At 31.2% G+C, this 14,406-nt stretch overlaps 2 protein-coding genes across 2 annotated transcripts in view; one reads left to right on the forward strand and one right to left on the reverse strand.

Annotated features, from left to right (window-relative positions):
* The window catches only part of Nadsyn (NAD synthetase), a 48,337-nt gene that overhangs the window by 10,459 nt on the left and 23,472 nt on the right, over positions 1 to 14,406 (forward strand). The gene's annotated exons all lie outside the window — the stretch shown is intronic.
* Positions 1,817 to 12,196, reverse strand: Cyp4g15 (Cytochrome P450 4g15). Its single transcript, XM_011062966.2, has 8 exons — positions 11,555 to 12,196; positions 9,845 to 10,076; positions 9,144 to 9,341; positions 4,197 to 4,449; positions 3,609 to 3,822; positions 3,338 to 3,526; positions 2,862 to 3,099; positions 1,817 to 2,741 (listed from the first exon to the last, which is right to left on the reverse strand). The coding sequence occupies exons 2-8, from the start codon at positions 10,068 to 10,070 to the stop codon at positions 2,377 to 2,379; spliced, it is 1,683 nt and encodes a 560-aa protein (XP_011061268.1). The 5' UTR covers positions 10,071 to 10,076; positions 11,555 to 12,196; the 3' UTR covers positions 1,817 to 2,376.

The raw sequence follows: 14,406 nt of genomic DNA on the forward strand, positions 1-14,406 counted from the left end.
AGCACGTTGCATTCTTGAAAGATGGTCTCTTCTTTTCGATCAGTTATCTTCGACGCATTCCATAACTTCTCCTGAGACGCTTCACGTGCGATATTTAAGTGATATAGCGATCCTGCCGTATCTTGTACTGATTGCACCGCGCGAATGTAATTATATTGATATTAATTTATAATACTAACTTATAATGATCGGTTACGTTTAATAGAAAAAGTAACTTAATAAGCGCTTTACGTTAATTATACTTTTAGATCCGAAAGGAGATAAAATTATTTTTATCAATATAAAGATATAATATATTAGGTGTTGGAATTAATTCGTAGCGTTTTTAATGAAAGAATGTTATTTATTTCACATGAGCATTAAAAAATACATTAATGAAAGTACTTCCCATCACTTGTAAAACGCTACGAATTAATTCCAACACCTAATATATATATATATTATATATATATATAATATCTAATATTATAGTATTTAAGTTGCTTTTTCTGCTTAACGTAGCTATTAATTTATAATCTATTGCAAATATACTACGTATGTAAATATTTTATTAATAATAAATATTCAACTGCATATTGAAACGATAGTATACTAATTGCGGAAACAAACTAAATCAGTATGGCTATTTATACAGAAAATGAATAAGAAGTCGTGACCTGTCCGCCGAATCCATTTGTGTGCTAATTTGCATATGTAATGTGTTTCGCTAACTTTGCTCGAACAGAAATCGGCCGTACAGGTAATGTACGAAGGTGCTCATCTGATGGCTATCATCTTCGATCAATTCAGCGTTCTCCAGAGCGCTACGATAAAGCCGCTCCGTCATCCACCACCATTCCCAAGTTGCTTGAAAGGATAGCGCCATATTTAGAAATTCTGCAGCCGCAGAAATATAGTCTCCTATATTCAGAAAATTTTTAACCATAATACTCGTACTTTGTACATCGTACTTTAGTTTCAAGTGTCAAAGATCAATGATATAGGAATTATCATGATTGTATTGAGGAATATCTTAATTGTATTGAGAACAATTCAAAATAACAATCATCACACATACATATGTAAAAAAGTCAAGCATGATGAGCACAAAAATTTTTATATTTTAATAATTAACACGAGCATTTTCTAACAAATTATTGTTCAAATTACTTAGAAAATTACTTCCAAAATTATGTCATTTATTGTTAATTATTTTTGTATCTGTATATATCTAGCTAAATTTTTAAATATTTCAACAAATCGTTCTTTCCGTATATACATCAATTTTCTTTCCCACCAGCATTTTTGGCTTGCTCGACAATGATCAAGCCATCTCTTAAGCGCGACAGCGCGTTCTTGTTCTTCTTTAAGTCCCATATTGGAGTAGTAGTCTTCCTATGAATCTCCTCGTTTAGTTCGAATAATTCTTTCAAATATCGGATTGATTCCTCATAATTGCCTTCTTCGAGCTCGTCAATGATCGCTTCGTGAGGTAGTAAATGAAATCTACTCGAAGATAGAGCAATATCGATTATAAAAGGACAAATTTGATGGAATATTTATATTTTATTTACAATTCAGATAAAAAGAAAGAAAGGATAATTGAGGCAAATGACGGTATAAATAAGCGTCGCGACGAGGCACCTCAAAAAACGGAAGAAAATTGAGAGAAAAAATAGAGGAGATAATTATTCAGTTCAACCCACTTTCGATTTCAATATTAATAAAATCATTCTTGTAATAATTGCTATTAATTTCTATTATAATTGCATTAATTATACTATTCGATGCGTTTGTATGTAAAACGAAAGAATCTGGTAGGGGAAAAAAAAGTTCGTTTTGAGAGAGAAGATATATTTTTTATTCCAAAAAAATAAAGTGACCTTCTCACTTCTGAAGGCGTTAAAATCGGAAGCATCGCCTTCAGTTCGTCTTTAACCTTCCCCATCTTCAATCGGGTTCTCGCGACAGTTTTGATCGTCGTCGCTTCTGCAATCTTGGGATTGGCTTTCGATAGTTCTTCGGGAAAGCCCTTTCCAATCTGTCTCGTGAATATTCCTACGTCATGTCTTTGCACATTTTTGAGTTGGCCTTTCATTTCATCTCTCCCAGTCGTGAACGAGGAAATAGTCGATTCTCAGGTTTTGCGTCTCAATAAATGCCGCAATTTATTGTATGAGATAAATATAAACATAACCGATAAATGTATGTTATACAACGATAAGATCAATAATATACAACATGTACATGTAACTTCGCAGCGTTTGTTTTACTCATGCGCGTACGAGATCCGTATGAGGTTCCTCGAAAAAAGGCCACCGCGAATTTCGCGGCTCGCCTCCTCGCTTTCCGTATTCCTAAATCCTCTACCCAACTACGCTATAAAGAGATACAGCTTTAAACGGTGGCGGCTGCCTGCTTTCTCGGCACCAATTTGATCTTGAAACCCTCCGAGCGCTTGAGAATGATGTCGGCCTGAAGTCTAAAATCGGACTCTTTGATGTCTGACTTGACGCGATAGTTCCTCATGATCGTAGACAGGATGATCTTCAGCTTCAGCATGGCGTATTTGCGGCCCACGCAGGAACGCGGTCCAGCCGAGAACGGCACAAAAGCGTAATAATGCCGATTGGCGGTCTTTTCCGGTAGGAAGTTATCGGGGTCGAAAATTTCTGGATTCGGATAGATGTGTGGCTGCCGGTGCATCTTGAAGGTCGTTACTATCACCGTGCTCCCAGCTGGGATCGTATAATCTCCCGATACTGAAACGGCAATCGTATAATTTTTTTAGAAGTATAATAAATTATTTGATCAAAGAAGTCGATAATGCACACTTCATCTTGCCTTCTTTTCATGCAGACATTCCAATTTTAAGAACTCACCTAATTTCAAGTCTGTTTTGATAGTACGCGCGATGATAGGGACAGGTGGGTACATGCGAAGAGTTTCCATGAGGCATCGCTCGAGGTATTTCATTTCCAGAGTGTCTTGGAAGGTCGCAGGTCTGTCGCTGTCGCCAAAGATTTCATCGAGTTCCTGGATAACTTTTTCTTGAATGTCCGGGTGACAGCCCATTATCGACAAGAAGAAGCTGGATGCAGCCGCGGTCGTGTCATGTCCCTATGAAAATGTATGACAGAACAGATGGCTTATTAATTAAAATTACTTTGATCCTCTCAAAGTAGTCAGGTTAATATTTATAGTTCTGTCCTTATTTCAAGATCATCTTAAATAATGTCTTGAGATAAAGCATCTCTCTGATTGATTCATGATATCTTAAGGCAGTCTTAAATATAAGAATTGACTAGCCAATCTGAATATCAGTCTTGGTCTGAATATCATATCTCGCGATGTCTACCTCGAACATAATAGTGTCGACCTGTTCCTTGACTTCTTCGTCTGTCAGCACAGTACCGTTCTGACCGGCCTCCATCAACAGATCGAGGAAAGCTTGTCTCTTTTTTTCACCAACGTCATTGTCTTCTATATCGAGGTCGTCTTTTAGACCAGCCGCCTGTCCGAAGGAAAGTCCTTCCACAGATGTGCTCTAAGGACAATATATTATGTGTTAATAGTCCATTGTTCAATGTAGCTTTTTCTGAAAATTATCCAACTTGAAAATTATCTACTTTAATGGTCTTGCCATTGCTATTTTTAGACTCGTCAATGACATTGCGTTTGCCGTTCTTGAATTCCTGCTTCTTGCGTGCGATAACTTTCTTTGTGAGTCCGTGGATGATCTCTAACAAACGGATTTGATCTTTTCCGTATTTCGTCAGATTGAACAGCCAGTCCGGTCTGAGCCAGACTTTCGTATGACGCAGATGAAGAATATCGCACATCCTATACAACGATAAGATAATAACGAGATATCCAGCTTATATATTTCTTCAACATATGAAAATATTCAAATATTTCAAGGAATAAAATTGCATAAAAATTTTACAACGTGGAAACTTGTTGATAATGTTTTTTTACAAATCTAAAGTTCTAAGAAAAAGAAAATTCCAAGATCTTATAAATTCAAAATATTTTAGCTACAAGAAAAAGTCAGACCTAGCTGAGAACATGTTGATCAGAGAATTTCCAATTAAAATCTATTAAAAATAAATATAAAACAAGAAATATAAAACTAGAAATATAAAACAATCGATGTCTTTCTTTTTTATCTCTATTTTCTATTCATCAAATCTGGAATTTGCATATTGAATACTTGCTTCATAACAGCCATGGCATATTCGAAGCCGCTTCGGTCTTGCGTGGACTTGGAGACACCCATGGCAGTCTCGAGAAGGATCTCGACTGTACACTCGGACATGTAGTCGTGGCAATCGAATTCCTTGTTGCCTTCCTTACGCATTCGTTCCACCACTGCACGCGAATTAGCATTAAAGAGATCGATGAAACTCTTAAGTATGTTTAAGTGAAACGTCGGCGCGATTAATTTGCGATGAGCGCGCCATTTTGAACCTGTAATAGATCACTTATTATCAATTGGTTTTTTATAAATAATAAAATTCTCCATTTCTTTGCTACGATCGAATCTGAAGTGATTCATCCTGAATATTTTCAGCGAATTGTCATGATGCGAGACGAATTAGAATACATTATTAATTCAGAAGTAATCGCTTCATTTTTTTTTATATAAACAATCTGTGGTGTTTTTATAATACTAAAGATTGCATTTAATTAATAATTTTCGTTTCTAATTATATTACGTGCAATCTTTTATTATACTTGTTATAATATAAAAATTCTATTGTGACGAACATATGTGATAAAACATACAAAAATTAGACAGACAATATGTATTAACTAATGTTATATCAGTAATATTAACAGTAGAACAAAATCAGAAGAGAAGAAAGAAAAAGAGTTATATATTTCATGGAGATGTAAATTTAACGTAAATTTCCATCTTCCTCCCTTTCCCCATTCCTGTTGTATTCGGTGCCTGTGTTTGAAGACTTTTTATTGAACACACGGAAGTAAGAAGAAGAATGAGCGAAGGAAAAAGACTCGGGGAGTGAGAGAAAGAGCAAGATAATATTATACATTACAATGTGTGGGACGGAAGATGTATGCTTCATGACTGTAAATATTGGAGTACACTTATATTTGAATTACCCAGCAAACGAGAATGGATTAAAATAGATTGAAATTTTTTTCGATCCGAATGCGTATTTTAAATAGCAAATACTTTTTTTTGGATTTAATTGTGTTGTGTATGTAGTCAATTGAATTCTATTAGATTCAATTGAATGCAATTAGATTGAAAAACTGCATTTCCTATTCAAAATTTTGAATTGAACAGTATTCGCAATGCACAGAAAAAGCTAATATTATTTTTAGATTAAAAGGCATAGAGATATGTTCCATACAATTCCTATAAATAAATAAAAATGCATTCAGGATTGAAAAACATTCATTTTAATATTCGTGAATCAATATTTCTGAAAATCTGAATTCATTTCAATTCGTTTCAATTCATTTTGTTTGCTACTGTAAATAAAAATAGACTCAGAAAGAATGTTTTTGCTGAAGTATCTAAAAATTTAGTTTGATCTAAAAATAATATTATTGGATTCAAAATAATTAAATAGGAATTTCACATATGATGATCAATGTTGCAAAAAGTTTTAACATTTCAGCAATCAATTTGTGAATTTTACACAATTATTCTAATCCAACGAAATTATTTTCAGATCTGTTGTATCTAATTAAATTAAATTAAAAATTTTTTCAACGACAAAACTGGCCTTTCTGTGCATATATTTGAAGTTTGGCGAAAGCAAGATAGAAAGTGCAGTCTAGTCTAGCGACAAAGAACAAACCCGAAGAAATAGAGATTGTCGTAATTGTGTAGGAAAGACTACGATGCGCGTATATATACGCGGGGAAACGGAGCTAGGGAGAGAAAGCACTGCGCGTGCAAATTTCCTTCCTGTTTTGCGTCCTGATTACTCGGACTGATTACATTTCACTCTCCATTCCTCTCTCCCCCGCGTAGCTCTTTCTAAATGTGTTTCGTGCACATGCCACGCTCATAGACGTCGAGGCTTTCCAGATTAGAACACTAAATCGAGATAATAAAATCAAGATAACATTAAGTTAAAATGATTTTTAAAAATTCTATGATATTATTATTCAATATATTTTTTTGTTGACGATAAATCTGTGATAAATTGATAAACTCTTAACATGATAATAATTTTTAATTAAAAATCATTATCATATCTCAATAAATGATGTTTTAATTAAAAATGTTTTTTCACGTCATATATATAAATGTATCGCGAGATGCTTATATTTGTTATGTAAAAAAATACATGGAAAAAATCTAGTGATCTTGAAGTTACGATTGTAATCAACATAATATGCTATTTAAAGATTTTCATTACAATTATCAAGTCATATTAATATGGTATTTAAAGATTCTTTGTCATTATATCATAAATAAAAAACCTATCAATATTATAAGGCGACATTCATTCTGAATCTTATTTCAAAACCATGTTACGTAAACAACATTAAGCTTATAAATAGTTTATTTAAGTAAATCAACTAAATATAAAGATCGAGTTATAATTTTCATAATAAATTTTTTACAGATTTTCAGAGGCTATTAGCATCAAATCAAAAATCTGATTAAATTTGGGGAAATTATTAATATTTCACATTGATTGTATTAGGTGTAGTAAAAATAATGGATTTCTTTTTACTACACCTAATATTAAAAGACCGAAAATAATTAGTTCGCAGTCATTTTTGAGATAAATTTAAAAATACATATATATATATATATACGTGTTAGTCTAATATCTAATATTGATGCTTTTTTATCTTAAGTAATTTTAAGATGCTAACACAGCTTTATACTACATATAACAGGTTTATATTGTATTTAAGATACATTTTAATATATTGTATTATATTTGTTTATGATTGTATTTAAGATATATTTTAATATATTGTATTTAAAACAGTCTTAAATATAAAAAAAAATATGAATATCAAAGTCTGTTCTCACTACAAGTTTAAATAATCATTTTAAGTAATATCTTAAGATGCTAATATTGTTCTGTGATTGGTTTATGATACTTTATTGACAATGGTTTATTTACTTTATGGACATTTTAAGATTGTACAATACTTTAGACAGTTTTAAATATATAAAAATTTAATTAAATACAAATCTGAAAATAATTTTGATGAATCAAAATAATTCCAATAAACTCAAGCCTAATGCACAGCATTGTAAAAGTTTTGACATTCTAGCGATCAGCTTGAGTTTCTTACTATTATAATGATCTCGCAGAATTATTTTCAGATCTGTTTCTAGTTAAAATTTTAAATATTTTCAAAAAAATCATCTTTTCTGAAATAAAATGCATGCACGTGCGTAACAATTTGATGTAACAACGATCGCCGACTGCGCACTAACTTTTATTATCGACTTTCTCGGTACTGTAAGAAAAGGAGATAATGATTCGCTGAGCATTTATTTAAACGCGTTGTCTCCAATTTCGCGCGTACTGAATAATTGTATATTAGTTTGTCAACAAACCAGTTTCTTAAATTACAGATAGATTAGATATCCTGTTTCATAATCGTCAATTTCAGCAAAAACGTCTTATATTCATCTCTTATCTTTCTTTCTTAAATTATATTTGTGCAAGAGAAGATATATTGGTTTTATGTATGAAGAAACATTTCATTTATTTGATCTTTTGTTTTATTCGAGCAATTCTTACTTTCTCTAGTTGCTCTTTCATTTCACCGAATTGCAAAACTCGATACAATCACGCGCATGATCCAGGCAAGTGCAGTTATGAGAAGCCATACGACAACATCTGAATTATGTGACCGTTATACAACCATGAGCGGTTAAACAAACTCGTGTGAAGTGATCTAGGAGGAAGAGGAAGAAAAAAAAGAAAAGAGATGTATGGTATGCATGACGCCTTTACCGGATGTCATGACGAGGCATGTGAATTAACCGAAGTGGCACGCATGTTACGTATATGCTGCTGCGCTGTTACGCCTCGGCGAGAGAGTTCCGTCAATAAGAAAAAGAACCTTCACTCGCGATACCGAGAAAGTCGGCGATAAAAGTTGATACATAGTCGACGATCGTTGTTGCATCGAATCTGCGCGCGTTCTATATTTCTTAGATTTTTTGTTCATTTACGACGATAGAGAAAAACTTGTTTTAATAAAATGATACGTAGTAAAAAATTTTTAGCTGAATATGAAAATATTTTTATAAACTGTATCTCATTAATTGTAAAAAAACATAAAATAAAATTGTTGCTACGAAAAAAAATTATTTTCGCCATAATAAGGACTTTTTTTCAGCAATAAATATTCACATCTCAATTTTAATATCTCAATTTTAATATTTCATAAATAATTTTAATATCTCATAAATTTTTAAGTATCTTTTTCTCAATGAACTAGAAATTGTCCTCTAAAAAATCTGGAAATAGTCGAAAGAGAGATAAAAGGAGAAGACATTTGATTGAAATTCAACTGCAGGTAAATGATTTAATCTCACAGAATTATCTGAAATAAATTTGAATAATAAAATCGTTAATACTTGAAATGAAATTACATAAAATTTTATTAAGATGAAATCAAGATATAAATAATAAATGTAATCTTATAATTGTTTTGTTGTTTTACAATATAATACATATACTTCAAAATTATTATATGAAGTTTTTCATACTAGTAAACTAAACATTAGGAAATACTATTTTCCAAACGTAACATCCAAGCGCAAAACGATGGAAGAAAAATATGTGGAACCTTCTCCGTTTCCTTTCTCGTTTATTGTTTTTCTCACACAAAAAAGAGTTATTTGCCATTTTTATTGTTACATTTATTGTTACGTTACGAAGACAATTTTTCAGAAGCATGTTAATAAGGCAATGTACATTCACACATTTATAACTTTCGATTGAGACTTTGCGTAAGATCTTTTTCAGATTCTTTTTATTATATCTCTTATCCCCAGTCTTCTAATGAGAGTTAATAAAACTTTAATGATAGTTAAATGAAAATTATTAGCTTGAGGATAGCATATGCTTACGCGTATAGAAAATTTATTTTACCACTAACGACGAGTTCCGAGATATCGATAGGAAGTAGTTAATACACACCAGTAGAGATGAGGAGACCATTTCCGAGCCAGGGCTGGAAGAACCGGTACTCAGTAGACTTGTCAATGTAGACATGGCTAGATAAGATAATTTCGACATCACGTGGATCCATAAGAAAAACCAGCAACTTTGGTCCGAGCCAGATTTTAATAATTTGGTCGTACTCGAAGGATTTTCTATATAAGGTACGGAACATGGCTACAACACAAAGACACAGGAATGCGGAAGTTTCACGAACGTGTCAGCGAAATTTGGTTATTCAATCTAAGCTGCCTAATAATAGATAGCATGGAGATACGTAAAAAAAAATACACAGGAGATACGTAATTGTCAAATTAACTTCTAATTCAATCTCGAAATTATGGCGAACGGAATTAACGGTGTTAATTGGCACGATTTGGAATGTTCGCGATCTATTAACGCGATCTAAACTGCTTTTACTCATGAGACCTTTGTTATTCTCGATTATTATAGCAAAAATGAGGAAATAATTCAAAAAATTACTCAGTAAAAATGTAAAGTTAACTTTAGAGTTGATGTATATCAAAATCAGAACAGTTTTGAGATGGACCAATATTGAGATCAAAGGATTGATTTATCTAAGATTGATTAAATAATCTGAGTTGAATTAAATAACCGAATTAGGATATGAATTTTATATATGTTTGCTCCGTCATTATATCTTTACATCATCGCCTTACTGTCCGAACTTCCTAGGAACATTAGTGCGTTTCCAATCAACGGCAAGCCTTCCGGACCCGGGAGTTTTTCCGCCAACTCGATCATATGGCGATGTGAAATTCTAAAGTAGATGTAATATAGAATCAAAGCCGGTATCAAGAGAGACAGGAAAATGGCAGACGATGATAGACCATAAGACGCCGCGGCGGCGGACCCAGCTATCATTTCCGGTTCAGCCGCTGACATGATTTCCTAAAAAGAAGAATGTTCGATCAAATCGCTATTTATCTAATTAACGTCTTTTAAAAAATAGGAAATGCTGCAGAAAAAAGGAAAAAAATCAGAAATATCACGGAGTCAGGATAGATGTATACAACAACATTTTGATTGTCGTATATCAATGTCGTTAACGCTTTAATGAATCAGACTGATTTTTAGTATGAGAACTGTGGGTATAAATCGCGTACTCTTTAAAACTTTGAGAGTGAATTGTCACTCTGAAGAATATGTGTGAAATCTCTCTCTCTCTCTCTCTCTCTCTCTCTCTCACACACACACACACACACACACACATACACACACACACTTTTAAAGATTAAAAACTGTTTTCAAGACTAGATCAATTTTCATCAGATTGAGATTCCATTTCAAAGCAGAAATTAGAAATCGCAATCCAAATCAGACACACACCTGTATAAGTTATCGCAGATAACGTTTTGAATACACATTTCCTACTTACTATCTAACCGAGAATACTTTACATAGTATATATTGGGAATTTTGAAAAGGCCTATTAATTCAGCGGAAAATTTTTATTTAAAAAAATATATTTTATCTAAAATTTATTTTCATGTGAAAATTTAATTTAAAATTATATTATATAAATATTTATTACGAATTCATAGTGAAAGATAAATATGTGTATATTTATTTCCTCAATGCTGCGTGTATATATTAGGTGTTGGAATTAATTCGTAGCGTTTTTTAATGAAAGAATGTTATTTATTTCATATGAGCATTAAAAAATACATTAATGAAAGTACTTCCCATCACTTGTAAAACGCTACGAATTAATTCCAACACCTAATATATCTTTTTTTATGCATATAAATCAAACATCTAATAAAAGATATCAAATTTTAAGTCAATACTTTACTTCAATAATTTACTTATTTTACAATTTATTTTATAAAAGTTAAGTACAAAATAATAGTGTGATGTCAAAGACCAAAAATCTGGGCGGTAGTTAAAGTGTTAAAAATAATAATCGGGGATTTCAATCACCTGTTATCTTTTTGATCGGCAATTCAAACTTCTCAAATTTTGTGTGTTAGGAAAGTGTTTTAAAGATAGAATAGAGATATGACAAAAATTGACAGAATAAACTGATCTGAAGAAAAAATCACACTCTTTCCTCTCCCTAAAACTTGATGACAAACTTTTCACGCGTTCGAAAGTCGTTTCAAAATTAAATACATTATTTTTTTTTATAATTGCGATAAATAATACATGTCATTAGACAAGGTTACTATGTTAAGACACTAGGACTCTAAGTCCCTTGTGGACTGAAAAAATTGATACATCCAGTCCCACTATGTTATCACTGGCACGAAAAGAATCAAGCAAAATATTTTATTAGACGTCTGCTTAATCCAATGATCGGTCATTTCGAGAGCTAGATTGTTTTCTTTTTCGGTTTAATTCTCTTCATCTTTTCTTGTAACACCCACCTTATATATGCTGTTCACGAATATACGATCGAGTCTCTTCGCTGAACTAACATCAAACTGATTCGCAGTCTATTCGCAATCGTTTATAAGCAGTGCGTTCGACCACCACCATCGTCACCGAGTATTGCGATGCTAATAAACCATCGACGTCTGAAAATAAATCATTCATCCCTTTTGCCTTGTTTCATCGAATCATTTTACATACTGAATTAAATTACGCTTATACATAATTAGATTTTATTATGAAGCATAAACTTCTGACGCAAAGCATAAAATGTTAAGTAGCTACAACAATTTACATGAAAAAATGACTTAAAAGTCATCGCTTCATCGTTTTATTATTGATTAAAAGCGGAAAGTAAATTACATTTCTATCCTCAATAACTATGCCTATTTAAATTTTTCATTGTTTCCGATTGCGATTTTTTAAAGAGTTACTCATTTTAAAAGACAATTATTATAAAGAAAAGGAAGCGGATACGAAATAGATGAGAAGATGGTTGTGAAATACTACAATATCTTGTATAGTTTGCATTGTATTTTAAGGATGGCCATCGAAATTAGCTCTATAAAGCTAACAAGTCTAAATCAGTATCAGAATCAAATCGGATATCGGAATTGTTAATACTCATTTTGTACTAAATTGTACTATTAATGATAATTTTGTACTATGTGCCATTTCAAAAAAAATCATGGCGATGCTAGCTTAATATTAAACTGGACTAATTTAAAATAAAAGAAAAAAAAAGAGAAAAATATATCAGAAATCAATAGAATTAAATTTGTACTATGATATGATTTTTTAAATGGCACACGATATAAAATTATTATTAATGGTGTAATGTAATATGATACATACAAAGTGGATACTAAAAATTCCGATAGGTCCAATTTCTGCTGATTTAGTTCTGTTAGCTTTATAGAGCTATCGAAATTATTTCTTCATACTCTGCTTAGACATTATAAGGAGACGCATTGCATTGGCCATTAGTGTTTTTTACGTTATCGTAACAGCTGTATTTCAGTTTAATGTGGGATATATAGAAATCGTAGATGATCGATGGGATTTTAAGTCGTAGGAAATTGATCAATTATAGTGAAATATAAGGAGAATAGTCAATTATGAAAGGTCAGGTTTTTCACTTAAGACTCCATCATCGTCTATGACTCTTATACATCTATTAGGCATCGGATTTCTATGCATATTTTTATAATAAATTATTATAAACCCTGCATAATAGATACACTGAAAAAAATGATGTTTTATCAACAATATTATTTTAATACAAACTATAGAAATCAAAACCTTAAACGATCTAGCTAGATCTTAAATGCTTGTATGATTCTTGTGTGAATTTATATGCTACGTATGTAGTCCCCAGAAATGCGCACCGAAATGATTTTTTGATCTTGAAAACGCTAACTTTACTAAACTACTGCAGTAATATCACGAGTTAAATTGACTAGCAATTTAACAAATTTTTTTATGCTTATTCAAATGACAAATGAGAGTGTAACACAGTTGGAGCGTGATTAAATATAAATGTTAATCAATACAGAAAATTGATTACATGTATTTCATTACAAACGCGAGAAGCGATTTTAATGAAATACGTACAATCAATTTTCTGCATTGATTACATTAACATTTATATTTAATCACGCTCCAACAACTACGTTACACTCTCATTTATCCGATTTCTCAAGATTTTATTTGTAGAGTTATATATATATATATATAAGGAAATTATTTCCGTTATTAATTTAATTTAAAATAATTTTTAATTCATACACACGCGCGCACGCGCGCGTACACACACACACACACACACGCGCGCGCGCGCGCGCGCACAATACATCATTAATGAAACAAATACGTCATGCTTTCGTTTTAATAAAATTTTATTTGTTTCATTAATACTTTTGTTAAATCAACAAAATTATTTTCAATTAAAATAATGTTGTTAAAACATTATTTTTCTCAATGTAGATATTGTAGTAGACATTTTCACAAGATATGTATTCTTTACGTAATTTTGAGAAATATATTGATATTAATTTTATATTCAATATATGTAGCTTAGATACTTTGCATATGGCTTTCAAATGATAATTGAACTTTTGATAGTAAATTATAAATATTTATATAATATATTTAATGTGTATAATATTATTAATAATATTATTGATAACATTCATATTCTCTCTTTTTTTCTTATTCAGTTTTTTCAATTTAAAAATAAAGCGTGCTCGCATTTTGTATAGCCGATGAACTTCTACATTATAGCATGATTAGTCTCTATGGTTAATAAATTTCAAAGTATAATATAATTGACACTCACATGAATAATATATGTTAAATTATTTCAATAAAACAAAATGGTAATAATATATTCTTTTTAGTCTATTCAATTAATCATTTCAATTCGTCTCCTTTAATTATTTCAATTTTTATTTCACAATTTTTGCATTTACTTGTAAGACAACATAAAAATTTGAAAAAAGAACATTACATGAACGTCATAAAGACATTTTTAGACATGCATATCATTTCAATGAGATTTAAAATTATGTCATGCTCTTCCATATGCATGTTCACTGAAGATGTCCGCAAAGTTAAGCCGAAATGTTTGAACAATTAAGTAATGTAAATTGAAATATATTTTATGGATTATTAAGTTGTGCATACTGTGTTATATTAGTTCTTCAATTCTAATATCCATTTTCGAAAAACCTTTTCTCCATCTTGCTTTTTATATTTGTAAGCGCAGCATTAACTTCTAATTCTTAAATATTTATAATATATACTATAAATAATAATATAAATAATATGTAAAGTAAATAATAATAAA

The sequence above is a fragment of the Acromyrmex echinatior genome, chromosome 8, assembly GCF_024713525.1.
Source record: "Acromyrmex echinatior isolate Ae372 chromosome 8, ASM2471352v2, whole genome shotgun sequence".
NCBI classification, from domain to species: domain Eukaryota; kingdom Metazoa; phylum Arthropoda; class Insecta; order Hymenoptera; family Formicidae; genus Acromyrmex; species Acromyrmex echinatior.